This window comes from Chrysemys picta, chromosome 18 (genome assembly GCF_011386835.1).
Source record: "Chrysemys picta bellii isolate R12L10 chromosome 18, ASM1138683v2, whole genome shotgun sequence".
Classification (NCBI taxonomy): domain Eukaryota; kingdom Metazoa; phylum Chordata; order Testudines; family Emydidae; genus Chrysemys; species Chrysemys picta.
The window spans coordinates 13,822,952-13,850,912 of record NC_088808.1 but is presented as its reverse complement, the minus strand read 5'-3'; the positions used below and the strand labels follow the sequence as shown (position 1 = coordinate 13,850,912).

The window sequence follows — 27,961 nt, the reverse complement described above, 5'->3', positions numbered from 1 at the left end:
CAGATTTTCCCAGTTATTTCACTTCCCTTTTCAGTTTAACAATACCTAATAAACTGTAGATTTCACAAGAACCTGACATAGAAACCATATAAACAAGGGGGAAACAAAATTAATTATCTGATTAGTCAGCAATTTTTCCCATCTAACCCCAACAGTCATAACCTCAGCTATAATTTAATGGAATTTAGCCACACAGCATATTTCACTACCTTTTCTGGTGCAAGGACCCATCCATGTATTTGAAGATTTTTCAGACAGGTTCCTGCTCCCTCCCTTCTCTCCCCCACCCCTAAACAGATCAGCGATCATTTCACCTACTCACTCAGATCCGCACATGGCCCTAGGTGCCCCCTGACTGTACTGGTGTCCACTGCCCCACCCACAACCCTACAGCATATAGCGGGAGGGCGTGTCGGACTCGGCAGTGACAACTAACACCACCACAAGATCATCAACAGCTAGCAGCGCAGGTTTCCAGGTAAGGACAGCTTCGGGGTGAGATTTCCCAGGAGTGCCCAATAAGCCGGAGAACATTTGCACAGCAACCGGATCCTAAAGAACAGCCTGAAGTCAAACCCAGAGGTGAGGGGGACTCTGTAGCCCCAAAAATCACACACACACACCAAGGTCCCCTTCTTCTCCTGCCCCCAGGGTCCCGACCCCACCATCAGGCCACCTCTTTCCCTTGCCTCAGTTTCCCTTCCTCTCTGACTGTCCCCTCCACCTCCTCCCATTTTCTCCCCTCCCCTTAACCCCGCTCCTTGCCCAGCCCTGCCAGCCCCCCAGCCCTTACCCCTCTCCCCAGGAGCTTGTCTCCTCTCCGGGATGCTCTGGACGGAGGAGCCCAGCCCCGGGGGCGTGCCGCAGGAGCCCAGCCGCTGTCGAGCGGGGGAGCCCTACCCCCTGCCCCGAGGAGCCCTAGTCCTCCGTCCGCACCCACCTGGCAGCGCCTGACCGGCTTCGTCCCCTTCACTCCGGCTCCTTTTGTTTGGCCCTGACTGCACCACTCGGGCTGCTCCGCCCCGGAACTGACCTCACCCAGCCGGCATAGCCGCCTCCAGCGCTCCCTGAACGAGGTACGGGCGGGGAAACGGGCGGCGCCATCTTTATGCGGGGCACTCGTTGCCGTGGTCGGGCTGTTCAGCCATCTTTGTGCAGGGCGCGTTGGTTAAGCAAAGGGCGCCATGTTTGTAGAGGGCGCGTCTATTGCTGGCTGCGGAGGGGCTTGGGTGTAGCCATTTTTCTGAGGGGCAGCGCCATGTTTGCATATGTCTCAGCGGCTTAAAGGGACAGTAACTCAATTTTTCGAAATCACCCTAGTGAATTGAACACGTCCAGGTAGTTGTTCCCGGGGTGCCTCCACTTTCCGCAGGCGTTAGCCAAAGGGTCTGAGTGTCCTTGGACTGCACTCTCAATAAGTGCAACAGGGAATATTTTAGGGCCAAAAGGACTGGGTTGTGTGGGTCAGTTAGGGTTACCATATTTCAGCAAGCAAAAAAGAGGACGGGAGGAGCCCCGCCCTAGCCCCGCCCCTGCCCCTCCCACTTCCCGCCCCCCCAGAACCCCCAACCCTCCCCCCGTTCCTTGTCCCCTGACTGCCCCCTCCTGGGACCCCTGCCCCTAACTGCCCCTCAGGACTCCACTCCCTATCTAAGCCTCCCTGCCTCTTGTCCCCTGACTGCCCCAACCCTTATCCACACCCCCACCCCCAGACAGACCCCTGGGACTCCCACGCCCCATCCAACCACTCCCCACCCCCTGACAGCCCCCCCCAGAACTCCCAACCCATCTAAACCCCTCTGCTCCCTGTCCCCTGACTGCTCCGATCCCTCTCCCCACTCCTGCCCCCTGACAGCTCCCCCCCAGAACTCTCAGCCCCCCACCCCCCCCGCTCCTTGTCCCCTGACTGCCCCCTCCTGGGACCCCTGCTCCTAACTGCCCTCCAGAACCCCACCCCCTAGCTAAGATTCCCTGTTCCTTGTCCCCTAACTGCCCCCTCCTAAGACCCCCCCAACTGCCCCCCAGGACCCTACCCCCTACCTGTACCCTGACTGCCCAAAACTTTCTCCACTCCCCCCAAAAAGCCCCCCCCCCCCCCGTTTCTTGACTGCCACCTCCAGAACCTTCCTGCCCCCTGGCCCCCTTACCCTGCTGCTCAGAACAGGGTGTTGGGCTCTGTGCGAGCCGGACACCTGGCTGAGCTCCCCAGCACAACAAAACCCGGTCCCTGGCCCGGACCGGACTGCAGGGGAGAGCTGCCCTTGTATCAGCACAAAGTGCTCTCGCTCCCGTTTTGCTACGCTGCATGGCAGAAACCGCTCCCAGTTGCAAAAGGGGAGGGCTGCACTTTGTGCTGATACACTTGCTCAGAATGCAGGGCGGATCCGGCTCCTCTACAGCTGCTCCGGAGTCCAGCCCGGGACTTCCCTGCAGCCCTCCCAGCCGCTCGGTCTGCTCTGCCTGTGGGGGAAATCCCGGATATTGTGAGTGCTTTACAAATTCCCCCGGACGCTATTTTTAGTACAAAAAGGAGGACATGTCCGGGTAAATCCGGACGAATGGTAACCCTAGGGTCAGTGGAGGCCTATAAGGGAGGAGGCTCAGTGTTCAAACATCATGGGTTCAAATCCTGCCAGGGCCAACTCAGCCCTTCCAAGGTGGATGAACCAGCCAGGTATCCTCAAAAACAACAAGGAGTCTGGTGGCACCTTAAAGACTAACAGATTTATTTGGGCATAAGCTTTCGTGGGTAAAAACCTCGCTTCTTCAGATGCATAGAGTGAAAGTTACAGATGCAGGCATTATATACTGACACATGGAGAGCAGGGAGTTACTTCACAAGTGGCGAACCAGTGTTGACAGGGCCAATTCAATCAGGGTGGATGTAGTCCACTCCCAATAATAGATGAGGAGGTGTCAATTCCAGGAGAGGAAAAGCTGCTTCTGTAATGAGCCAGCCACTCCCAGTCCCTATTCAAGTCCAGATTAATGGTGTTAAATTTGCAAATGAATTTTAGTTCTGCTGTTTCTCTTTGAAGTCTGTTTCTGAATTTTTTTTGTTCAATGATAGTGACTTTTAAATCTGTAATAGAATGACCAGGGAGATTGAAGTGTTCACTTACTGGCTTGTGTATGTTACCATTCCTGATGTCCGATTTGTGTCCATTTATTCTTTTGCGGAGGGACTGTCCTGTTTGGCCAATGTACATGGCAGAGGGGCATTGCTGGCACATGATGGCATATATAACATTAGTGGATGTGCAGGTGAATGAGCCCTTGATGGTGTGGCTGATGTGATTGGGTCCTCTGATGGTGTCGCCAGAGTAGATATGGGGACAGAGTAGGCAACGAGGTTTGCTACAGGGAGTGGTTCCTGGGTTGGTGTTTCTGTGGTGTGGTGTGTAGTTGCTGGTGAGTATTTGCTGTATGCCAGCTGCTGCCCTTCTTCCCAGAAGTGGCTGCATTTCACTGGTGCTGTACACAGGTAGGAACAAATTGATTCTTGGTGTTACCCTTGTGATTTCAGAGCAGTGATGCCAGGCATGACACTGACTTCTGCAATGTCACACCAGAGATGACACTGACTTCTGCAATGTCAGACAGGGATGATTGTCCCTCTATAATTTGTAAAGTATTTTATGATTAAAAAGCACTCTATCAATGTTAAATGTTACTATCTAGTCATAATCTGGTTTGTTACAATGATCTAATTGAATTCTAAGTATAAGCAAATCAGGGTTAAAGCATGTATGTCTGATAAGTGGGGGATGGTGCCCAGTGACTGATAGTATATGCCAGTTTAACTCGTCATCTTTCAAAGGGGAAAAGTAGGAAGCAAAGACAGGAGGACCCAAGGACAACCTCAGAGTTTTGTTCAGACTTCTGTGATTTATGTGACATTAAGGAGGAGCTCAGGAGAGTGCAAATACTATAGAAAACACAGATGCAGTTGTATTATTATTATTTATTTATTTATGTTGTTCGTTGAAGTGCTCACAGCATGCTCAGTGCTGTGTAAGACACAAGGAAACGGACACTACCCTGAAGAGTAACCTGTTTACCTGGCTGATTTTGTCTTGCATCCTCTTCAAACTGGTAGATGTGAGGATGCTGCATAGTTCCTATTATGAGATCTAACGGTTTCTTGGTAAATCTGTTCTTCATTGATGTTGATTTAGGGCTAGGTTGTGCTCCCTTTGAAGTCAATGGAAGTTTTGCAATTTACATCAGTGGAAGCAGCCTTGGTGCCTTCATGAGCTCCAGACGAAATCCGAAGTGCGGCTAGATCATGGGTGGAGGCAAACATCTATTTATTTTTAATTCTCATAGGGTAATATTTCTTATAACACAAAAATGTTTTTGTTCTTTATCAGCCCATTTCTTAGCAAACTGTTAGATGTCTAAAACTAACTGCATCTCTTTTATTAGTGATCATGCTTTAGGCAATGGCTTGGCTAACTTGGGAGAATATGGTACACTCTCTGGGCCTGATTATCTGCTGACTTGCACCATGTACACTCATTTGCACCAGCACAAAATGAATAACAAATCACTACCATTCTGACCAGGTAGCATTTGACACCCACTTTCCTCACCCACTTTGCAATGGTGCAAATAACTGCACAAAGTGCAGGGGATGGATAATCAGGGCCAGAGACTCCCAAGTGAGATAAACCATTGCATGCAACATGCTCACTAATAAAATAGATGTATATATGTGTGAGACAAGGTGGGTGAGGAAATATCTTTTATTGGACCAACTTCTTTTGGTGAGAGAGACAAGCTTTCGAGCTTACACAGAACTCTTCTTCAGCTCGGAAGCTTGTCTCTCTTACCAACAGTAGCTGGTCCAATAAAATATATTATCTCACCCACCTTGTCTCTCTAATATCCTGGGACCAACACAGCTACAACAACACTGCATACAACAGTGTACGTGTGTGTCAGTAACCGGTAGCTAGAGTAACACTAGTTGGTATCGTCATATAAATGGGTTTCAAAATACAAAGTTGGTAAAATGAGTGTTTTTAATGAGAGTTTGCAATAATAAGGAGGAATTAGATTTAAGATGTAGATTCTATAGCTTTTCCCTCTGGACCATATAAAGACTAATCCACATCCATTTACAAAATGGAACATTTCTAAAACCCCACTATATTTCCATTACAATAGCTCACCTCTGTCAGGCCATTTGGTAATGTAACATTTGTTGTACTGTGCCCTGAATAGTAACATCATTGCTGAATTGCAATTATGTCCCATGGTAATTTTGTGGCATCAGTAAAAGCAGGCTTCTAGGCACAGTACTTGATTCACTGAGGTTTATTTTAACTAGGATGACTCATTTTAGAATATTGACTTGCATCGTAATTAAAAAAAATCATAAAGGAAAGGTGAAAGGCATTAATTATAATCTTATTAGTGCAAAAGATGCAATTTGGAGTGGTTAAGGGTTTGAGAGTAGCAGACATTAACTGGTTTACGCCAGCTATTCTTTCCATAATAAAATATAACCAATCTGTAATTTTTTAGGAGCTTTACATTTGTCGTTGTGCTGCGCTAGCCGTTAGTTTTATGGGTGCTAGGACATGCATTTGAGTAGTTATTATTCTATCCAGTAGAAGGCAGTGGTGCACAGATACACTAGCTACTTCCTTGGTATTTATATCTATATCTCATTAAAATATGACATTATGAGGTAAAATTGTTTGTGTCCTCTTTGTTTCTTTATGATGAAGCCCTGAAAATGTTGTTGTTTTTCTAATTTTGCTTGTTTGGTTTTTTTTAACCTGACAAACGCCTGGAATGCCAAATATTGTCTTCCTTCCTGCACGTCTTCTTGGAGGGCCCACTTATAAAGCAGAGTATTCTGGAGTAAAATTACTTTTATTCGGGCATAGAGTGTGTGCACCCAGGGACTTATACTGGTCTAATTATAACAGAATAATTATTCCAGGATAGCTATGCCAGGAAATTTCACGGTACAGACAGAGAAGCACTTAGGTACTTAACAGCCCAAGGCTCCTAATCACTTTGGAAAATGAGACTTTGGCATCTAAGCCACATTGGCACTTTTGAAATGTTCCCCCAGATCTCTTTGCTCCTGAAAGATTTCCCCCACTTAATTCTGCCTCTGCCTAGGGTTACCATTCGTCCGGATTTACCCGGACATGTCCTCCTTTTTGTGCTAAAAATAGCGTCCGGGGGGGAATTTGTAAAGCACTCACAATGTCCGGGATTTCCCCCCTCCCCCGGCAGAGCAGAGCGAGCGGCTGGGAGGGCTGCAGGAAAGTCCCGGGCTGGAGTCCGGAGCAGCTGTAGAGGAGCCGGATCTGCCCTGCATTCTAAGCAAGTGTATCAGCACAAAGTGCAGCCCTCCCCTTTTGCAACTGGGAGCGGTTTCTGCCATGCAGCGTAGCAAAACGGGAGCGAGAGCACTTTGTGCTGATACAAGGGCAGCTCTCCCCTGCAGCCCGGTCCGGGCCAGGGACCGGGTTTTGTTGTGCTGGGGAGCTTAGCCACGTGTCCGGCTCGCACAGAGCCTAACACCCTGTTCTGAGCAGCAGGGTAAGGGGGCCAGGGGGCAGGAGAAGGGGCAGGGAGGTTCTGGAGGGGGCAGTCAAGAAACGGGGGGGGCTTTTTGGGGGGAGTGGAGAAAGTTTTGGGCAGTCAGGGTACAGGTAGGGGGTAGGGTCCTGGGGGGCAGTTGGGGGGGGTCTTAGGAGGGGGCAGTTAGGGGACAAGGAACAGGGAGTCTTAGGTAGGGGGTAGGGTCCTGGGGGGTAGTTGGGGGGGGTCTTAGGAGGGGGCAGTTAGGGGACAAGGAACAGGGAGTCTTAGGTAGGGGGTGGGGTTCTGGAGGGCAGTTAGGAGCAGGGGTCCCAGGAGGGGGCAGTCAGGGGACAAGGAGCGGGGGGGTGGGGGGCTGGGAGTTCTGGGGGGGAGCTGTCAGGGGGCAGGAGTGGGGAGAGGGATCGGAGCAGTCAGGGGACAGGGAGCAGAGGGGTTTAGATGGGTTGGGAGTTCTGGGGGGGGCTGTCAGGGGGCAGGAGTGCGGAGAGGGATCGGAGCAGTCAGGGGACAGGGAGCAGAGGGGTTTAGATGGGTTGGGAGTTCTGGGGGGGGCTGTCAGGGGGTGGGGAGTGGTTGGATGGGGCGTGGGAGTCCCAGGGGTCTGTCTGGGGGTGGGGGTGTGGATAAGGGTTGGGGCAGTCAGGGGACAAGAGGCAGGGAGGCTTAGATAGGGAGTGGAGTCCTGGGGGGCAGTTAGGGGCAGGGGTCCCAGGAGGGGGCAGTCAGGGGACAAGGAACGGGGGGAGGGTTGGGGGTTCTGGGGGGGCAGGAAGTGGGAGGGGCTAGGGCGGGGCTCCTCCCATCCTCTTTTTTGCTTGCTGAAATATGGTAACCCTACCTCTGCCTCTACCCTTCTGCAGTCTTTCCCAACAGCTCTCCAGAGCTCAGCTCCTCCCAGGAAGTCACAAGAGCAGCTGAAGCAAATCAGAAAGGGGGGTGGGGAATGAGAATGAAGGAAGACTAGGGAAGTTGTGCTCATGTGCTGAACTGTGCAGAGTAAGACTGGAGTAAGTGGATTTACCTTTCCCATTTCTAAGAACTGCTTTGTATCAGATTATCAGTCTGTATGTATTGGCTGCATCTCCGTGTTTCCTTCTTCAGTACAAACGTTTACCCTGCTGCTTCTCAGGGATTAGGAGATCATGGGGACTGAGTCCCTCACGCTGGGTTATTTTTAGAGCAGGAGTCACTTACCAGAGCTATTTTTTACTTTTTGCTGATTCACTGGTGCAAAGAAGGAGCACAAGAAACAGAAGGACAAAGAAGAGCATGTTTACTACTAGGAGCAATAGGAAATAACCTCTTTCTGTGGGTGACCTTATCAGGCTCTGGTCTGCTATAACATAACCCCTTTGTGTGCAGCTCCCCAGATGAGTTTTGCACGGCCCTACTATGATAGAGGAGTCCCCTTCCTGCTTCGTTCTCCTTGGGGAGCTGAGCTGACTCTCTCCGGTTAAAAAATATGCCTCAATTGGAGGGGAATTCCTGAGTCTTTACCCACCTAAGGAGCATTTCCCTCTCCTCCTTTTTCACTTTGTGAGCATGGAGTAGGTTACTGGAGAGCCTCAGAATTGTGTGACGATATTGGGGAGGCAGTATTGTAGCCCAATCCTCTGAATCTTTCCCCACCCTGATTTCAGCAACCCAGACCTGTACTAACTTGAAAGAAGTGTATCCTCAATGATATCTTTAACTCTTTGCATGCCAACTGTGACAGGAAGGGAGAGTGCAGAGACCTGTAGACACATCTTGGGCCAGATCCTCAGGAGGCATAAACTGCGGAGCTCCATTTACTACCATGACATTAGACCAGCTTACATCAGCTGAAGCTGTAGCCTCTTAATGATAATGTCTAATATACAGTATAGTTCATCTTATCCCAAAATGTCTCTCTCTTTCACACACACACACACACATACACCCCTGAAATCCAAACATTCTCTGCAGAAGGATAAAACAGCTATTTAACAGTCCCCAGCAATGCTATGCAACATTGTGGGCCTGAATCTCTTGTGCAAAGTGAGTATACAATGCTACTGTTCTTATTTGATAGCAGTCTACACTCACCTTACAGTTGTGGCAATGATAACATAAGGTGGGAAAGTAATGGAGACTCCTGTCCTGTATTTAGGACAGAAAATTATTCTATTTGTAATTTCAAGTTAATTCCTCATCTTCAAATCCCCAGTTTAGTGTATTGTTTAAGAGCTGTGTGAATTAACCTGCATTGTATCAGTATAAATTAAATTGTATTTTCTGTATTTATTTGGACTGGACTTAAATTAATTTGCCAAACCAGTGAGCCGGCCAAGGTTATATTAGTTCTGTCAGTATCATACACTTAGGACAATGCTCTACAACAGAAGAGGAGATCTGACACAAAGGAACATCAGAAATGTAAATTAATTTGTTTGAGCTTTTGAGTTGAATCTAAATATTGAAACCACTGGAGCAGGAAGCAGATTTCCTATTAAATGGGATAGAAGTTGGAATTGAATAGATAAGAGCTGGGGTGATGGGGGTTTCTCAGAAATGGTAGGGCTACAGCCGTGATTTTGTCCTTAACTAGTAGGAAGGAAGAGAAAAGGATGGTTGAAGTAGAGGAAAAAGCATCAAGAACTGGTGAGAACCTAGGATTGGTGGGAAAAAGAGGAGAGGAGGAAGTGGCTGAATTTTACTGTGTGATCCTGGCTTTGCATGTGTCATAGAACCAGAGGGCAGTCTTGTATTTGTCTTTAAACTGTGTAAAGTGAAGAACCATCAAGCATCTCATTCCTGCCTGCTCCCTTCCACCCTGCAAATGCAACACCCTTCCCCTGCTGCTCTTCAAACACACACACACACACAACCTTTGAATCAGCTGGCGCACACACACGAGACTTTATCTGAATGTAGAATAACTAAATCTCTAGCCCTAAATGAGAGACCTGGGCATGTTTCCATAGTTAGATGGAGTCCTTGCTTTGTATCTGCAATGATGGAAGTGATGATCTCATCCCTTTGTTTTCTGTCTTGGGGGAAATGCAGGTTTATCTCTCTAGGATTGGAGTCAGTGGCATGCTCAGGAGATCTGGACTGTCTTTGGGTCAGTACTTTCTGAGAAGGAAGAACCGTGCTGGATTTAGCTGGTACTTCAACAAGGTATTGAACACCCAGCACTGCATTTCTCTGGGTTTTAGCCCAATGCCTAGCTGATGCCTTCAACAGATCTACAGCCCCATCAAGCCTGTAGCACAAAGCTCAGTCTCCCAGTGAACTGGCACCAACAGCAGTAGCAGATGTGGCATCACAGAAATAACTGATGCAAATTCTTCTCTGCCCAACTAGTTTTGTGTGTCCCTTTTAAAGGGAACATCTAATGCGGTGATACTCAGACAGAGGCTCACAAGCCGCAAGTGGCTCTTTAATGTGTTTCCTGTGGCTCTTTGCAACACATGATATTAAAACACTGTGTGATTTAATTATTAACCAACCTAAGTTATTAACCAGTCAGGATGCTTTTACCATGTTATTAACTTAGTGCAAGTTGATAACTTAATACGTTATTAACTTATTGCCATGAGAATTATATATATATATATATATATATATACACCTCTACCCCGATATAACGCGACCGGATATAACACGAATTTGGATATAACACGGTAAAGCAGTGCTCCGGGGGGGCGGGGCTGCGCACTCCGGTGGATCAAAGCAAGTTCAATATAACGCGGTTTCACCTATAACGCGGTAAGATTTTTTGGTTCCCAAGGACAGCGTTATATCGAGGTAGAGGTGTATATAGTGCTATATAAATGAAACAATGAATTCACACTACAGTGGCTCTTTTGGGTAATGTTGATCGCTAATTTGTTCCTGAACCACTGAGGTCTGAGTATCACTGATCTAATGAGCACGAGGTCAGTACTTCTCATTTGGAATGAATCCTTGATGTCTCTGTGCATCTAACAAGAAGGTTAGCCTCTTCTTGCAGAGATGATAATACTTAGCACTTCTTTGCACCATTAAGAGATCTCCAAGCTCTTTACAAATATCAACACCCCTCTGGTAGGGAAGTGTTGTTATGCAGGAATACTGAGGCACAGAGCAGTGAAGTCACTTGCTCAAGATTTCACCGTGATCTGTGGCAGAGTTGGGACTAGAATCCAGATCTCCTGACTCCCATTCCTGTGCATTAATCATAAAACCATCTCCCCCCCCCTCACCCCCGTTCACCTCAACTGCAGCTAAGGAAATAGGTTATTTAATTTGGGAATTGAGGGAGTTCTGAGTGCTGTTGAAAAGTGATATCCACCCCTCCCTCCAAATGCATAACTTCAGAGACCAACAGGTGAGATGAGCAATTCTCTCTCCATGCTGCCTCCAAAAGTGGTGGCCAGTCATAGTGAAGTTCCAGACAAGCCCTTCAGCCTAGTGGTGGCTGTGCTGAAGTGAAGAGGTCTCTGTTCTGCAGTTTTGGGGGAATGGCTGGTCTAAACTGGGTCTGGGAAAAGAGGAAGTCAGTATAGTGAAAAGTTGTGGGGAGGGCTTCTTATCTTCCTTCAAAAGCTTAGGGGGCTTGGAGGGGATTTCTGAGACTTGGAGTTTCTTACTTCAAGGTAATGTATTCCTACTGATTGCTGATCACTTTTCCTTGCTGATGAAGCAGTATGTTCTAAATCTTGGCCAAGCGCCTGCAGTTCCACCAAGAAGTTTATCTTGCAAATAGTGAAACAGGACAGAACGCTAGCGCTGTTAATGTTTAATCTTAAACTTACTCTTACTTACCGGGTTATCAGTATCCTCAGTTAGCCCCTGCTCCCTTTATTCCCACTAGAAACAGCAACAGGCTTCATATCTCACTAACTTTCACGTTCATGAGCTGGTCCAGAAAGAGCTAAAAACAAGTGTACAGGAGAGGTTCTAAGGCTTTCATTGGTCTTCTTCTAGGCCAGGGGTGGGCAAACTACAGCCCGGGGGCTGCATCCGGCCCTCCAGACGTTTTAATCCAGCCCTTGAACTCCTCCTGGGGAGCAGGGTCATGGGCTTGCCCCACTCCACGCGGCTCCCAGAAGCAGCAGCATGTCCCCCCTCCAGCTCCTACATATAGGGGCAGCCAGGGGGCTCAGCATGCTGCCTCTACCCCAAGCACAACCCCCCCCCCCGCAGCTCACATTGGCTGTGAATCGCGACCAATGGGAGCTGCAGGGGCAGCGCCTGCGGACAGAGCAGCGTGCAGAGCCACCTGGCCATGCCTCCGTGTAGGAACCAGATGGCGGACATGCTGCTGCTTCCGAGAGCTGCTTGAGGTAAGCGCCGCCTGGAGCCTGCACCCCTGACCACCCTCCCATGCCTCAACCCCCTGCCCCAGGCCCTGATCCCCCTCCCACCCTCCGAACCCCTCGGTCCCAGCCCGGACCTTCAACCCCTCCTGCACCTTCAACCCCTCATCCCCAACCCCACTGCAGAGCCTGTACCCCCAGCCAGAGCCCTCACCGCCCGCCCCGCAACCTAACCCCCTGCCCCAGCCCGGAGCCCCCTCCCACACTCTGAACTCTTAATTTCTGGCCCCACCCCCGAGACCGCACCCCCAGCCAGAGCCCTCACCCCCTCCCACACCCCAATCCCTAATTTTGTGAACATCCATGGCCTGCCATACAATTTCCATACCCAGATGTGGCCCTCGGGCCAAAAAGTTTGCCCACCCCTGTCCTAGGCCATTTAAACTTGCAAAGGGATGCAGGCAGCTGGTGAGTCTGTAATACCCAGGGCACTGTGCGTTAGCAGCTATAGAAGAGCTCAGAGTTCATCATAAGGCATTATGCAGGATAGATCCTGAGCCCAGCGCTCCCGCCAGAGGCAGAGTCATCATGACAACCGGACTGTCCAATGATTTACTTGTAAAATTCCTCATGTGGGCTGAAGCTGCATAAAGGTCTTGAGACCCTGGAGTGAGGTAATAATGCATTGTGACACTTATCAAACAATAATGCAGCCCCTGGGAAACTACAGAGAGGAGGTGGTGAGGGGAAATGTATTCTCTGTCTGGGAAGCTATCAAGCATTCAGAGGCAGAGAACCTGGGGGAATAGGGTGGGGGCACAAAATTTCCCTGGCTTCCCAGCCACAAATGAATCACTTAACATCTCTAAGATATGCAGGCAGCTAAAACTCTTGTCCAAGTTCTCTTCATCTTGCGTCTCAGTTACTGCAACACCCTCTGGGACTGGACTTGCTAAGCTCTCGAGGTGCTTTCCAGCCCTATGTTTCTATGATTCTCTTGCATTGCTCATATCCATTCAAAATGCTGCTACAAATATCATTTTCTTAGCTCTTCGCTTTGACCATATTACCCCTCTCTTTGCACCCCTTCACTGGTTCCCCTTTCTCCATTGCATCAAACTTAAGGTACTTGTCTTTAGTTTCAAGACCCTTCATGGACTACCCCCATGCTACCTTTCATCTCTCATATGCTATTGAAAAGTCAGTTCCCCCCTTCAATCAGCCAGTTATCCCAGCCACCATCACCCACTTGTTAAACTCTCAAGAAGCACCTCTGTGCTGCTCCTCATGCATGGGAAGAGCTCACCATAAACCTCTACAAAGTCACCTCATTCTCCTTCGAAACCCCCCTTACAACTCTCCTTTGCCATGGCCTATAAAAAATTTGACACTGGTTAGGCAGATGGTTTGCTGGGACCACTGCCCATCATGCTGACCAGTGTCATCTCATTGTTTCTTTGTGCTCCCCCATCTGTCCAACTGTTGTCTCTTGTCTTAGACTGTAAGCTCTTTGAGGCAAGGACCATCTTTTTGTTCTGTGTTTGTACAGCGCCTAGTACAATTGGGGTGCTGGTCCAGGATATGGATAAAGAGGAATAAAAACAGAAGTTGTTCGTGCAGAAAGCGGGAGTGTAGTGTTCCGTAGGGAACTGGAGGTTCCTTCTAAAGGATCTTCCCTACATTCTGAAGGGAGGTCAGTTGAAGGTAAGAAACTGCAGCCTGTCAATGATAAGCCAGATTTGTAGCTAGTGTATTTTGGCATAGCTCCTTTCACTTCACGTGCTGATTTACACCAGCCGAGGATCTGGCCCAGTATATCTAGGCTCAGATTCCTTGTGCCGTTAGGTTTAAAAGGCCACTGCCAGCTGCCTGGTCAGAATTTACACCCTTTTTGATACTTTCATGGTTTTCTAAACTCTTCTGAAACTTGAAAATAAAAGTTAATTCTCTGCCAATTTCAATCTTTCTGATCTTGCTTCCTTGTAAAGTGCCTTTACCTCAGATGGGAGGCTCTACACTAGGGCAAACGATCATTGTTACAGTTTTCTTCTCAGCTGCCCAGTCAATGATTAGGAAAACCTGGATAGGAACACACAATTTGTGATTCACTGGGCAAAACTCTAAGGTACTGGCTGCTCTGAGGGAGGATCTGGATTCCGTCTTGGCACTAGTGAAAGCTTTTAACACTTTTTCTTCTCCCCTCTGCAGACAAAAATGTCAAGGCTGGTTCAAGCTCGAAGACTGGAAGGAATGGACAAGAATGTCTGGTAAGTCTGCATGACTTGGGGCTGGGCAACTCTGAATGGAGCAGACCCTGAAAGTCTGATATAAGATATAACCAGCACAGACTCCGGCAAGGGAGGTAACGCTAACCCCTTGAAGTATCTGGCAAGATTAAGTGCTTTGGTAATGGAGACTCAGTGTCTAAAGTATATTTCAATATTCAAGAAGCTTTTAGACAAGGTTCCATAGCAGAGCTCTAAATGGCTATGGGTAAGCATCCTGGAAGAGGGGACAAAATAAGGGGCTAGATAGAAGACTAGCTTAAGAGCAGGAGAAACCAATGCAGCCTTAGACGTAGTGGTGGCTCTAGGGAATAGTTTTGGGTGGTCTGTAACTCTCCTTAGCTGCAGTGTGATCATTAAGGATGTGTTAGAAGGCCCCTAAGTTTTCTGTTACAGCTGCTGGGCTGTTGTGGCGGTAGGGGAGCTGCTGCTGCTTTGGAGTGTCCTTCTAAGATGGGCCCTATGCAGTCTTGGGCACTGGAATTGCTGCCCTATAAAGATCCTTCGCCTCGAAGAGCTATTCTCTTAATTTATCAGACAAAGGGCTCCTGGCAAGAAGAGTGGTGTGCCAGGGTGGACGGGCTGGGACCCTCTATAAACCCTGGTATTCTCTCTGTAGGGTGGAATTTGTGAAACTGGCTGCCACTTACCCAACCGTGAACCTTGGCCAGGGCTTCCCTGACTTTCCCCCACCAGACTTTGTGAAGGAGGCGTTTATGAAAGCCGTCGGTGGGGAGAACATCATGCTGCACCAGTACACCCGGGCCTTTGTGCGTGAGAGATCCACCTCCTTCTTTTAGAGCAGATGTTGCTGCCTGATTGCCTTTGCCCCTTACAGCTCACCATGGAGTTAAATAGGCCCAGGCTTGAAAAACTCCCTTGTGCAGAGCAAATAGATGTTTTGGCTGGGCCGAGTGGAGCTGGGGAGTCACTGGCTTCTTCTCTGGAGGGGAGGGGAGCAGAGTGGCACAGGAGCTGAAAGTTCTTTTTGAAGAGGGGAGGGGGCAGTAGGGAAGCAAAGTCACTTCAACCCCCACCTCCTCCTCCACTCACCATCCAAGGAGTTTCATGCTGTCTGGCAGTTGTGCAAGGACTTTGCAGGTGGGGCGGGAGGGGAGATTAGCAGCACTGCCCTGGAATCATCTGTCGACTGTATTGCTCCATTCACTGAACAGTCCATATCCACCTTGTTTAAACAAGAGCATTGCCTTCCACCGGTATAATAACAGAACTTACTGGGGTTATTGTTGAGGGGAAGGATGGTCCAATGGTTAAGGCGCTGGTCTGGGACTTGGGAGACGTGGGTTCAATTCCTTACTCTATCACAGACTTCCTGTGTGACCTTGGGCAAGTCATGTAGTCTCTCTGGGCTTCAGTTTCCCTTCTGTAACATGGGGATAATAGCATAGCCCTGCCTGACAGAGTTGTTGTGAGGTGCTCAGATAGTACATGATGGGGCTATATAACTACCTAAGACAGATAGACTGCAACCTCAAGTTTCATTTGGCAGCAGTGATGCTGTTACCATGCATTACATGGGGCAAAAAATGCCTCCAACCCTGACCTGGTGTCTGCCTATCCTCTAGGAAATGCCAATAGCCCAATGGAACCTCAGCATCTCCAAAAAGACCTCTGCATTCCACTGCTGCACAGAGGCTGTGGTGGGAATCAGCAGCAAAAGGGATAATTGGCAACGTTAATATCTGCACCCTCTTGAGAGGTTAGCGCAGCGAGTTCAAGGTAGCTGAACTGGCTTATTCTTAATAACCTGGCCTGCAAGGACCCTCAGCCACTTGGAAGGGAGGGAGCTCAACCAGTGTTTCCTCTAAATGTTCTTTGTACTGACCGGGCTACAAACTCCAGTGAGAGTTACATTTTTGTACTTGGGCTAGCTCACACTTGCAGGATGGAGGGGTTGTGTCAGCTACCCTGCTAACAATGTCCTGCTCCTATTTATTGCTAAGTCCTAATAATCCAGGCGGAGCTGTGTGACTCTCTTCCCTGACTCCTTGCTACAGGGACACCCGGTGCTGGTGACGATCCTGGCCCGCTTTTTTGGGAAGCTGCTAGGGCAAGAACTGGACCCTCTGACCAATGTGCTGGTGACGGTCGGGGCATACGAAGCCCTTTTCTGCTGTTTCCAGGCTCTGGTTGATGAAGGCGATGAGGTAATCAAGGACTCTCCATCTGTTGCACAGCTCAATCCCGACAGATGCACTTGTTCTGACCCCACCATATTGTGAAACCTGAATTAAGCTGCGGGCTCTTGCTTGTTTATGGAGGCCCCCTGGCCCCTCAGGAAGGGCTGATCACCTGTTTCTATTTGTATGGGGCAGCCTGGAATTCTAGGCCAAACCTTGCCTCTGGAGCAGGACACCCAAACCCGGGTTTCTGCGGATCCTTGTTCTCTTCAGCCCTCAGCTGTTACACTCTCTCACTAGAGGACAGATCTCCCAATGGGCACTCACCAACACTCTCATTTCCATGAGTGGCAAGTCTGCCCCTACTCAGTTTGTTCTTCTTTCTGGTACCCAGCCACTCTGAGGTCTGAGATCTGGAGCGTAAAGTAATGACCTTACAGCTGGGAATGAAGTCTCCTGCCCCCTTGTTACCAGATTTGCCCGTTACTTTGGGGTATGCTCATTTATTAGGGTTACTCTTCATGTGGGGGGGCGTGTTCTGTAATTCTATCAATGAACTGCTTGTGTCACTGTTCTCATACAGAGCTCTACTTCTCCCTGCTGCAAGTTCCCTCCCAATGGAGCTACCCTGCATGACCTCGGTTCCCCAGGGCTGGGTTCTTCCAGCCCCAGAATCAGACGAACACACACATTAACAGAGCACGTCTGAGAGAACCGGGTTAATCAGCACTCCCACGCTGATCCCTTGTATGTCCCTAGATTCAGCAGGCTGGGTCGAACAGCACTTCCAAATTGTCACCCGCAATATGCCATGGGCACCGCACAAGAATGGAGCACACCTGAGCAGGCTGGGTCGAGCAGCACTTTCAAGCTGCCACCTTCATATGTCCCAGGTTCAGCACGCCCCTATCCCCACTTTCATGTTACAATTGTTCTGATAGTAACGCACTTGATGAGCAAACCCCACAGGATTTTGGGGCGCTTCAGGGATCTTTTAGCTTAGGGACAAGGAGCATTGCTGCAGAGCAAATGAGGAAGCCAAAAAACACCCACGAGGGGAGAGAGAGAGAAGCAACCAGCTTAACCATGAAACTTATTTAGTGCCAGGTAATAACCATAGGGGAGCCAAACAAACAAAACAGTTATAATATTAAATCTAACTTAAATTTGATTATAAAAGTCAGGTTTAGAAAACTATAACTTATCACACAAGTCAGGGTCAGAAGGCTATACCGAGAGAGAGAGAGCTGGTTTCTCATCGCTCCATGAAGCTTGAATCAATCGGGGTTTCCAGGCAGTGGTGGTAGCTGAGGGTCCGGAGTGCTGGAGACAGGCAGAGCCCCCAGCACGATCAGTCAGGAGAAGATGAAGTCCCAGTGGAACCGATGCAGATTTTGGATCCAGGCATCAGAACACTTACTTGAGCATGGGTAGGGGTTTTTGTAGAGAAACAACGATGGTTCAAGGGAGAACACTAGATTTGTTTGTGGGTAAACCGATGGCTCAAGGGAGAATACCGAAGTTGTTGTGTTCAGGCTAGACAATAGGAACTGATCATTCCTGGCTATGGGCGGTGTTCCTTGGAGGGCGCTCCACTATTTTGGATACCGATACAGGATTTATGACTAGAATTGGTCTGATAACTACTGAGCTGGGTGTGTGCAGGCGGGTTCATTAACATCTGGAGCAGAGATCCCCCATCATGTAGTGCTTCCCTGCTTTTCTGGTCCCAGTGTTCCCTGTGGTTCTTGCCTTGGAATCTCTGTTTTCCATTATGCTAATGGAGATGCCTCCTTGTCCCATCTTCATTGCAAATGAGGCTAGGGGAGTTTCCTTCATCCTGTCACCCTTATCCCAGGGGTTAGGTGTGTCTCCCACTGCCTTTTCATTGCTTTTTGTAAGTCTTTCTTCTGATCGGTTTTGATTCAAGCAGAGGTGGGGGGTTGGGGGGTTGTAGTGGGGTGATCACCCCGCTCTGGCCCTGGAAGGGTAAAAGCAGCCCTGGAGAGGGCTGCAGCAGGATAAGAGAGGTTAAGAAAGGCTGATTGGGGAAGTAGCCTCAGCTGGGGCCATGCCCCAATCAGGCCGCAGCTGGCCCTATAAAGGGGCTGCTAGGCTGGAACACAGAGAGACAGTCTCTCTCTGGCTGTTGAGAGGGATGGGCTTGGCTGCTGGGAGCTGAGCAGGGGACCTAAAATGGAGCAGGGCTGGGGAAAGGCCAGAGGAGCGGGGGAGCTCCGGCCTGGAAAACCCCCAGGCTGCAGGCCTTGTTAAAGACCAAGAAGGTACTGGGGTTGCAGAGGGGTAGGCAAAGGCAGCAGGTCCAAACCCTCCTTGCGGATGATGAGTGGCAATTATACTGCAGTCCGCCGCAGTGAGTGGGGGCTAGATGGTGACTGGCAATAGTCAAAGACTGAGGCGAGGTGGGGATAGGGGGTTGGGGGTTCCCTGGGAGGGGAGACCCAGTGAGACTGCGGGCTACTGCAGGGGGCAGAACCCTGAGAAAAGGGGCACCGGGGTCCGTGAGGGACACAGGGGCCAACAGCGAGGTGAGACACTGGCCTGCAGAGGGCGCTCCAGAGGCTGGCGAGCTAATTCCTTGGACGACCAGCAGGAGGCACCACACCAGTGAGTCGTCTTGCCTTGCTACAGGGGTGAAGATCTTTCGTGAGTCAGACAGGCGGGGTACTGCGCCCTGGTTCCCCAAGAACACAGAGCTGATACGTAACACCCTCCAACCTCCCCCTGCATCCATCAGCACTGATCAAAGAAGGACTGTGAGTTCTCTGACACTCCCTCTGGTGCCTTCCCAGGTGATTATCATTGAGCCGTTCTTTGACTGCTACGAGCCGATGGTGAAGATGGCTGGGGGCACTCCTGTGTTCGTACAACTGCGACCAGTAAGTGGGCATCAAAGCAGAGCCGCTGTGCGGGCTGCAGACTTTAAGAAGCCTGCTGCTCTCTTTCTCTCCAACTCCTCTGAATGGAAATGGCATGTGAGGGCAAGAGGCAGCTTTACAATGTGTCCTGGATGAAACTTGATGGTAGGAGTGGTAAGTTTGGCTCTGAACTGGCTTCTGCGTGATAAGAACCCAGGTCATGTTCAATAAGGCCTGCAGTTTCATCAGGACCAGCCCCACAATTTGTGGTGCCCCAAGTTGCTGGAAATGGGGAACCAGATCATTTGTTCCTCTCTATGATGATCCCATTGCCAGAGGTGAGGGGTCCTGACAGGGGGGACTTTCCTTTCTCTCTGGTCCTGCTGCCACAGATGCAGAAAGGTCAGCCTGTGGATTGAAGACCTTCCAATAAGTTGAGAGGGTCCCTAAAAGAGCAGGTCCCAAGAAGCCTCTTGCTTTGTACATAAGGCTGATCCTGAACATTACCTGGAACTTGAGACTTCTGCAACTCCCTGACAGAAAGCCCTGAGCATTGGGAACAGTATGTGCATGTTGACCTGGCTGGAGAGAGGATGGTGGATTTGTTTCCAAACTCTCATGACTACCCAACCTCTATTATTCTAAAACAGAGAGGGAGAGAGGATGAACTGAAGGTTAAGGCACAGGACTAGAAGTCAGGCAGGACTTCTGGGTTCTATTCTTGTCTGTTACACTGACTTGCTGTGTTACTTTGGGCAAGCCACGCATCTCTTTGTGTCTCGGTTTCCCCAGCTGTAAAATCAGGGTAATGACACCGACCTACCTCCCCAGGGGTTTTGTGAGGTGGCTTAATCCATTAATGATCACGGAGTGCTTTGAGATGCTCAGCAGGAGGGGGCTGGAGATGGCAATGTCTTATTAGTAAGGGCTCAGAGAGATTCCTAGTCAGAGCAGGGGGCAAGGCTGCCCCTATGTCCCCAGCCATTTGTTGCTTTTAATCATGATTCCCTCACTGTCCTCTCCAGAAAGCTGCAGAAGCCGGAAAACTGATGTCCAGCGGAGACTGGCAGCTGGATCCAGCAGAGCTGGCTTCCAGATTTACCGAACGAACCAAAGCCATCGTTTTGAACTCACCCAACAACCCCCTGGGGAAGGTAGTGCCTCTAGCAGCTGGGAGAGCTCCCCCTTCCCTCTGCAGGGACCCTGAAAACAGTTACATGAGGAAGCCTGTGCTGGGTGTCTCCTTAGAGTCAGCGCTTGGGTGGGGTCCCATAATCAGCTCTTTCTTTCTGAAGATTCTCAGAAAATCTGGCAGCCCCAGAAGCTGTGGGGTGTTTTTGAGATGATCTACTGATGATTCCACTTTGTAGCACTCGTATCACCAGCCTTTGAATGTAGGAGCAGGAGGGAGGGAGGGATAGCTTGTAGTCCCCCTTGGTCAGATGACCCAGCATTAGCACATTACACTCACTGCCAGGAGAGATCGGTCTGCAGCAGCCTGGTCTTTCACTTCCCGGCTGACAGGGAGCATCTCCAGAGGTGACACACAGCTGTCTGGGGGTGGGAGGGAACACCTCAGCCTGTAGCGAGCAGGAGTAGCCCTACTTGGGTAAGTCCCCTGAGGAGAGCCTGGTCCCTGGGTCTGGGTGGAGGCTGCTGCTGTAACAAGGATGGGAAGAGTGGCACTCCTGTTGGCAGAGGTTCTCCCTGTTCCTGCCAATTGTCTGCCTGCTCCAGGGAGAGAACATCTGGCTGAGATGCTGGTGCTGGGGCCCACAAGCCCCACTAGGGCTGAGCCTGAGAACCCCGTGGGGTTGTGGAGCTCAGAAATGCTGTGCCTGATTGCCCCTTCTCCTCTGCCTGCCTGGCATAGGTGTTCACCAGGGGGGAGATGGAGCTCATTGCAGACCTGTGTGTGAAACACGATGTCCTGTGCTTCAGTGATGAAGTGTACGAATGGATAGTCTATGATGGGAAGGAGCACATCCGGATTGGTAAGGAGCATGGCTTGTCTGTGTCTGGGCCTGTGCATCCTCTCAGTCTGCATCTCTTTCCTTTGGGAACACAGAGCAGCATTTATCAGAGCTGCTGTATTTGGAGGGGAGACCGTGACCAGTCACATTTATTTCACTTGCTTTGTCCCACAACGTATGAGGGTGAATTGAGTATTTAAGTGAGGTTCATACAACCCTAGGGCCACTATACCGGTCTCTTGGCCTGCAGCACTCCCTGCTATGCCATGCCTGGGTCCCCACTCAGAGATCTTCCAGTGCATCACAGTGTTGACTTCCACTGTTAACCAACTGTTATCTCAGCTGTTTGACTCCAATGGAGTTTCTGATCCTGGAGTCAGTCGGGAGTGAGTGGAGAAATGGCCTCCAAGGGTGAAATCCTGGCCCTATTGACGTCAATAGCAAAACTCCCATTGACTCCAGTGGGGCCAGGATTTCACTTCACGTTTGTAAAATTGGACAACATTTTAAAAAGTGGCTATTGATTTTGGGTGCCTCCGTTTTTGGGTGGCCAACTTGAGACTCTGAGCCGGGCCTGATTTTTGAAGTGCTGCAGCAGGGTGAAGTCATTACAAGCTCTTCGTGCTCAGCGCCACTGAAAACCAGGCCTAGGATGTCCTGAGTTGGGTACCTCAAAATCAAAGCACCTATAGTTAGCCAGGTTTTCAGGAGGAGTTTCTTTTAACGATCTGCTGTAAAGTGCTTTGGGGACCATTTGAATGAAAGGCACTTTATAAATGCAAGATGGCTGTGTGAATTGGAATGGGCACGAAGATACCCTAGTGCAGGGGTAGGCAACCTATGGCATGCGTGCCAAAGGCGGCATGCGAGCTGATTTTCAATGGCACTCACGCTGCCCGGGCCCTGGTCACCGGTCCGGGGGGCTCTGCATTTTAATTTAATCTTTTAAATGAAGCTTCTTAAATACACCTCTACCCCAATATAACGCTGTCCTCGGGAGCCAAAAAATCTTACTGCGTTATAGGTGAGACTGCGTGATATCAAACTTGCTTTGATCCACCGGAGTGCGCAGCCTCGCCTCCCCGGAGCACTGCTTTACCGCGTTATATCCGAATTCATGTTATATCGGGTCGCGTTATAAAGGGGTAGAGGTATATTTTAAAAACCTTATTTACTTTACATACAACAATAGTTTAGTTATATATTATAGGTTTATAGGAAGAGACCTTTAAAAACGTTAAAATGTATGACTGGCACGCGAAACCTTAAATTAGAGTGAATAAATGAAGACTGGGCACATGACTTTTGAAAGGTTGCCAACCCCTGCCCTAATGTCATAAATACAATACGAGGACAATTTATATTCTTTGCTGTGAGATCTTCCAGCTGTTTTTTCTCTCTTGTTTCATTGGCAGCCAGCTTGCCGGGCATGTGGGATCGCACGATAACCATTGGGAGTGCTGGGAAAACCTTCAGCGCCACAGGATGGAAGGTGATGGATTCTGGAGTGGCAGGGGAATTTCCCCCACATAAAACCTTTCTGCCCCGAATCAATTGTTCCAGTGTAGGACTCTGGCTGAGGGCCAGTATCCCTGAAATCAAACCCATTTTTTTCTATTCCTTAAAATTTCTCTGATTGTTGGGGAATCTCTCTGTTTGTCTTTAAATTGGAGGGATCGGAGGTAACAGGATGCTTTACAAATGGACCTGGTCTTATGCAGAACATAGTGTGAAGTGGCAGTATGTAAATAAAGTGGAGCAGGTGTAAGATACCTGGGAATCTGAAACATCCCCCCCTTCTCTGTGTTGTAACAGATTGGTTGGAGTTTGGGGCCTGATCGCCTTCTGAAACACCTCAGAACTGTCCACCAGAACTCTGTGTATCACTGTCCAACAGCAGCTCAGGTAAGGGGCCATGCACCTGGAGGGGCACTGCCTCAAATCAGATGTCTGATGCAAGCCCCAAAGGCCCTCCGGGGAGAGATCTGGTAATTGTCTCCCCAGACCACAACTGTGCAGAACCTAGAGGTAAGAGCCCACTCACACACACCATCCAGGTAAGATGCCACTTCCCCAAGCAGGTGCAGAACCGGCAAGCTTGCTCAGTCCCTTGGGTGGTATAATAGCCAGGTTAGGACATTGGAGGAACACCTTTCTCAAGCCTCCTGTCTATGGTTCGGAAGTGTCAAATGAATGGCCAGAGAGGCATTGTCAGCCCAGGAAACAGACAGAAGATGATGCATTGTGACCCAGGGTGTCTTCCTCTCAAATCACTTCACAACATGCCTGGAGGGCAGGGGACAGAGTCAAGTGACTCCAGATAGCCAATACTGTGCAGAGAGCATACTTGACAATCTCCGGAGCTGGGGGAGGAGGTTTTCTGTTGTGAGGGGTGGGAAGCAAAGATTTTATTGATCTAGGCCTGGTGTTTTAACCCACCTGTTATCTCCTATGCATCTGAACAGAAGCGAAAACCCCAGTTCATGGGCTGCCTCTAGAATTTTCAAGTAAGCCTACCGCAAACTCTGAGCATTTTGCTGCTTTTGTCTGGGAAGAGGGGTCCCTCTGATGCTCTGAGCATGCACAGGGGATGCTTTCTGCCTGGGTCTGAGTTCCTCTCTCCATCATCCCCCTCTCTCTCCAGGAAGCGGTGGCTCAGGCATTCCAAAGAGAGTTTGACAACTATGGGAAGCCAGACAGTTATTTTGTCCAGCTAGCCCAGGAGCTGCAGCAGAAGCGGGACTGGCTAGTTCGGAGCCTAGTTGCTGGGGGCATGAAGCCCATTGTCCCTGAGGGCACCTACTTCCTGATGGCAGACTTCTCAGAGTTCAGTAAGTTCACATGACTGTTTTATCTACTTCTGACCTGCACATTAAAGGGATGGAGCTCACAGCTTGGAAGTGGGTGTTGCGGAGTCTAGAATAAGATAAAGCCTGGTCCATTTTCTTCACTTTGAGTAGGGAAGGGAAAGGAAAGACAATGGCAGGTAGTGGTGGGGAATTTGTTGCTTAATGAAGTGATGATCTAGTAACACTGACTTAAATTGGGCACAGCGTGAGCATGTGCTATGCCATGTCTCCCATACATCTACAAATTCACCTGTGTGTGGCCTGTGACCACCTCTGTGCGAGGATCTTTCCTGGCCTTGAGATTCTCTTGAGCAGAGACTGACGACTCTGTTAAACGGAAAAGGATGAAATAACCATATGTGTTTTCATCTGAGCCAGAGTTCGAACCCAAGTCCCTAGAGGGGGGACACTACTGTGCTTGCCCACAATGGCATCTGGCGCCATGTGGGTACCTGGCTCAATTGGGAAATCCATCTGTGTCCCATTTGTTCCATCATTCCCCTTGCCCATTCTGCTGTGTGTGTCTTGCAGAAAGTGAAGTACCTGACCTCCCGGATTCTGATGAACCCTATGACTCTCGGTTTATAAAGTGGATGATTATAAACAAGGTAAATGCCTCTGTCTCTCTCCAGGGTGCTTGTTTTCTGGGAAAGTTTCCCCGTTCTCTTTGCTCCAGTTCGATTTGAGGGAGCTGGATTTTGTGATGGTGGAGCACTGACTTGAAAACATTGGACCTCTTACTTGAGGCTTGCTACCATTGCCTCACCCAGTCGAGTACACGGCCTTGTAATTCAAATCCTCTTCCTTCTAGTGTCCTGTCTACCAAAGGAGCGCATTAATGGCATCTCCTAGATTAGCCATCTGGTTATATCCCCACCCTCCACCATGTTCCTTCAGAAGTCAGGGTATGATGCCCCCTCTGCGATGTCCTTCTGAACCAAATGATCATCTTGTTACACCCTGATGTTCATCTTGCCGATAGCCTCTGGTGTCAGGATGCTCACAGAGCCAAGCCACCAATGTGTCCGCCAAGGACACAGGGTGGGGGTGGGGGTGATAATGCCTGGTTTGCTGGGCGGCAAGATGGCTTCTGTTGAGATGTTTGACTCTGATCTTGAAAAGCAAGCAGCTGGAAGTGTGGCTCATGTCTGCTCAGTAACCTGGGGTGTCCAGGAGCAATGAACTTACTGCAGGTGTGGGTCTTTCTTTGATCAGAGAGTGGCACAAGGCAATGTGCAGAGGCTAAGAAAAAATTAACCTTGTGTGCACCCTCTTTTCCCTCCCTCCCCTTCACAGGGTTTAGTTTCCATTCCAGTCTCCGCTTTCTACAGCACTCCACACAAGAGGAATTTTGACCATTTCATCCGCTTCTGCTTTGCGAAGGTGAGGCCTCTGGGGCAACAAGAAAGAAGGGGAGTGAGTTCAGGCAGTGATCAGGGCTACTGCTGTAAATGAGGCATATGCCAGAAGAGATAAGTGGCTAAGACTTGGGGCTTAAAACACCAAACAATAACCTGGAACCACAGGTTCAAAGTCTGGCAGGACTGACTCAATTTTTCAGCCCTCAGAGGTAGATAAAATGAAGTCAGTGTGTGTGTCTTTCACGTGAGATCCTAATCCAAGTTCTGTTCATTCATGGCCACTAAAGATCCCAGTGCACTTTCAATAAAAGTAGAGCTTCACCCCAGTTCATCTGGCCAAAATTTCCTCTCATCCTCTATTACTATTTAGAGATTGATGTGCACTGGGTGCCTGCTGTCCTCTGTCCCAACAGTGGCTGCATTTCAGTGGTGCTGTATATACAGCATTTGTGATCCTTCAGGATGAAACAGGGGATATAAATCTTACATAACTGTATTTTATTATTCAGTGTGGAGAGGGCGGGCGTGGGCATGGAGCCTGGTAGGGCTGACAGTCTGGTGTTTGCTCAGGAGGAATCTACGCTGAAGGCAGCAGAAGACATACTGCAACAATGGAGTCTGGAGAAAACTGGCCAGTGAATGCTTTGGACAGAATACCAGGCAGGCTCGCCCGTGCTCTGCTGCTATGTCCTGCTCTCCTTGATGCAGCCATTGTGGCTACAGATTCTTTGCTTACTGTTTTTGTTTTAACTCTTTATTGCATCATTGGATTTCAGTCACCTTCTCTATCATGCACATGGGCAAGAGGTTTGTCAGCCCTCAGATCTGGTTCAAAGTTTCTCATTGCTGTCCACTAGCAAAAAGGTTTTACTGTTCTTTGGGACTTATGAGCCAGTATATACACTGGTAAAACTTTATTTTCTCTTTTTTACTTTCAAAAGCTTCACTAACTTATTCATACTGGGTTCCCTGGAGCTAAAACACAAGGCAAAATGGTTGCTGGGCTCCCTGTCCTGCTCCATAACATTCTATATGTTCTAAATAAGCTGGTCCCCATGATCCTAAGTCATTAGAGTCCAATGACAGGTGAACTTTTACTTTATCCGAACTTTTCCCACTGGTTCCTTCTGTTCCATCACCTTGCAGAATGGACTACCAGCTCATCCACAAAACAGACAGTCCAAGTAGTTAATCTAGTCTAGTCTACCTTTAAACTCTCCCCTCCATCCCCCTAATAGAACCAGGCCTGGCTGAGCTCTAATTGTCACCTCCTAGCAGAGTATCACCCAAATTATAAAGCAGGTACTTCGGGCCTTCAAGAACAATGCACAGACTCCACTAGGAAAGGAAGAATTTAAAGTTGCAGGGCCTGTCCTCCTTTCCCTGTATACTTTTGGTGTTTTAGAGAAATTCAGTAGTGAGGGGAAGCTAGCAGAGATTTTGTGTAGTTGTGTCTTTCAGATGCTCCCTTGTGGGAACAACTGGATTATTCTTGACAAAGTTGAGATAATTAACTCTGATGTAGCATCTTAATTTAAACCTAGGTAAGAATGTGAATCTAAATTAATGTAAACTAGCTTCTTAAATTGTTCCAAAGTAGAGCATAACTGAACTTGTAATAAGGATTTAGAGTACAAGTTTAAATTACTAAAATGTACATAAAGGAATAAATATTGGTCTACTTAATACCTCTGTTTTAACATTCTTCATCTGCTCTGGCTATCAATAATATTTTACCTTAAATGTGGAGGGCTGCATTGACACTGCTGAATTAGAGACAATGACCAAATTCTACTCTTACACCATTGCAATCCTTCTGAAGTTACGGAGGTTGCACAGGAGACACTGAGGCTATGTCTACACTACGCACCATTTAGCGACACAGCTGTGCCACTAAAAGGTGCATAGTGTAGCTGCTCTTTGTCGGCTCTCCCGCCTACAAAAACTTCTACCCACAATGAGCGGTGGTAGCTTTGTCGGCAAGAGAGCTTCCCTTTCCCCTCTCCTCCCCCCGCAAGTGCTGTTCACATTGGCACTTTTTGTCAGTAAAACTTTCGTTAGACGGGTGTGTGGGTTTTGTTTTTTCCGTACCCCTGAATGACAAAAGTTTTACGGATGAAAGTCCAGTGTGGACAAAGCCTGAGAAGAGAATTCGCCTTGCGGTCTAGGCCAAGGAAGGATGACCAGCTAGCTTAAAACACTTATTGCTTTCCTGTATGTTTCAAAGATGTGAAGATTAAAGGAATTGTCAGATTATTACAATAAAAAAAATGGGATTTAAAATTGCATTTTCTTTTGCCATTACTGCTGCTTACTTTTTGCATTGCACTGCTGTGTACGCATGGCCCTGCCCTAGAGCCTGGCCCCCGAGTCCATGGCCCTACAGTCACACACGAGCCCCTGGACTTTGGTACCGCTAGTGCTATGCGGGCCCGTTGAGTTAGTCGGGACATTACTTGGCTGAGTTCCCCTCCCCCTCCAGTGTATCAGCAGCGCCTGGCCATGCGCGGTCTCCCATCCACGGGTGGAGCGAAACGGACCCCGCTTAGCTTGAGGGACCTGACGGAGGGGCGAGGGCGGGGCTGGCACGTGGCCGCTTCTCCCGGCCGCGCTGTTTTTGACCCGCCTCCGCTGTC

The 27,961-nt window shown here is 49.1% G+C and overlaps 2 protein-coding genes across 29 annotated transcripts in view; one reads left to right on the top strand and one right to left on the bottom strand.

Annotated features, from left to right (window-relative positions):
• The window catches only part of LRRC8A (leucine rich repeat containing 8 VRAC subunit A), a 35,664-nt gene extending 34,590 nt beyond the window's left edge, over positions 1 to 1,074 (bottom strand). For 9 of the 15 annotated variants that reach the window (XR_010593621.1, XR_010593620.1, XR_010593623.1 and 6 more), the window contains exon 1: positions 941 to 1,074. The gene's annotated coding sequence lies outside the window, so the exon portion shown is untranslated. Of the gene's footprint in view, positions 1 to 209; positions 365 to 793 lie in introns of those variants that run through there. The other 6 variants (XR_010593622.1, XM_065572315.1, XR_010593624.1 and 3 more) reach the window with 5 other exon arrangements.
• KYAT1 (kynurenine aminotransferase 1) lies at positions 364 to 27,608 on the top strand. Of its 14 annotated transcripts, none has more exons than XM_065572320.1 (15): positions 395 to 478; positions 9,601 to 9,714; positions 13,387 to 13,541; positions 14,046 to 14,104; positions 14,742 to 14,892; positions 16,141 to 16,290; positions 19,077 to 19,163; positions 20,168 to 20,296; positions 21,016 to 21,136; positions 22,531 to 22,607; positions 22,931 to 23,020; positions 23,760 to 23,946; positions 24,496 to 24,572; positions 25,261 to 25,347; positions 25,896 to 27,608. In XM_065572320.1, the coding sequence occupies exons 4-15, from the start codon at positions 14,052 to 14,054 to the stop codon at positions 25,962 to 25,964; spliced, it is 1,278 nt and encodes a 425-aa protein (XP_065428392.1). In that variant the 5' UTR covers positions 395 to 478; positions 9,601 to 9,714; positions 13,387 to 13,541; positions 14,046 to 14,051; the 3' UTR covers positions 25,965 to 27,608. The 14 variants fall into 14 exon arrangements, with proteins under 14 accessions (XP_023961875.1, XP_065428392.1, XP_065428391.1 ...); XM_065572319.1 differs by having other exon boundaries at positions 395 to 582; XM_065572317.1 differs by lacking the exons at positions 395 to 478; positions 13,387 to 13,541 and adding exons at positions 6,309 to 6,567; positions 7,434 to 7,580.
• Positions 27,609 to 27,961: the final 353 nt, after the last annotated feature.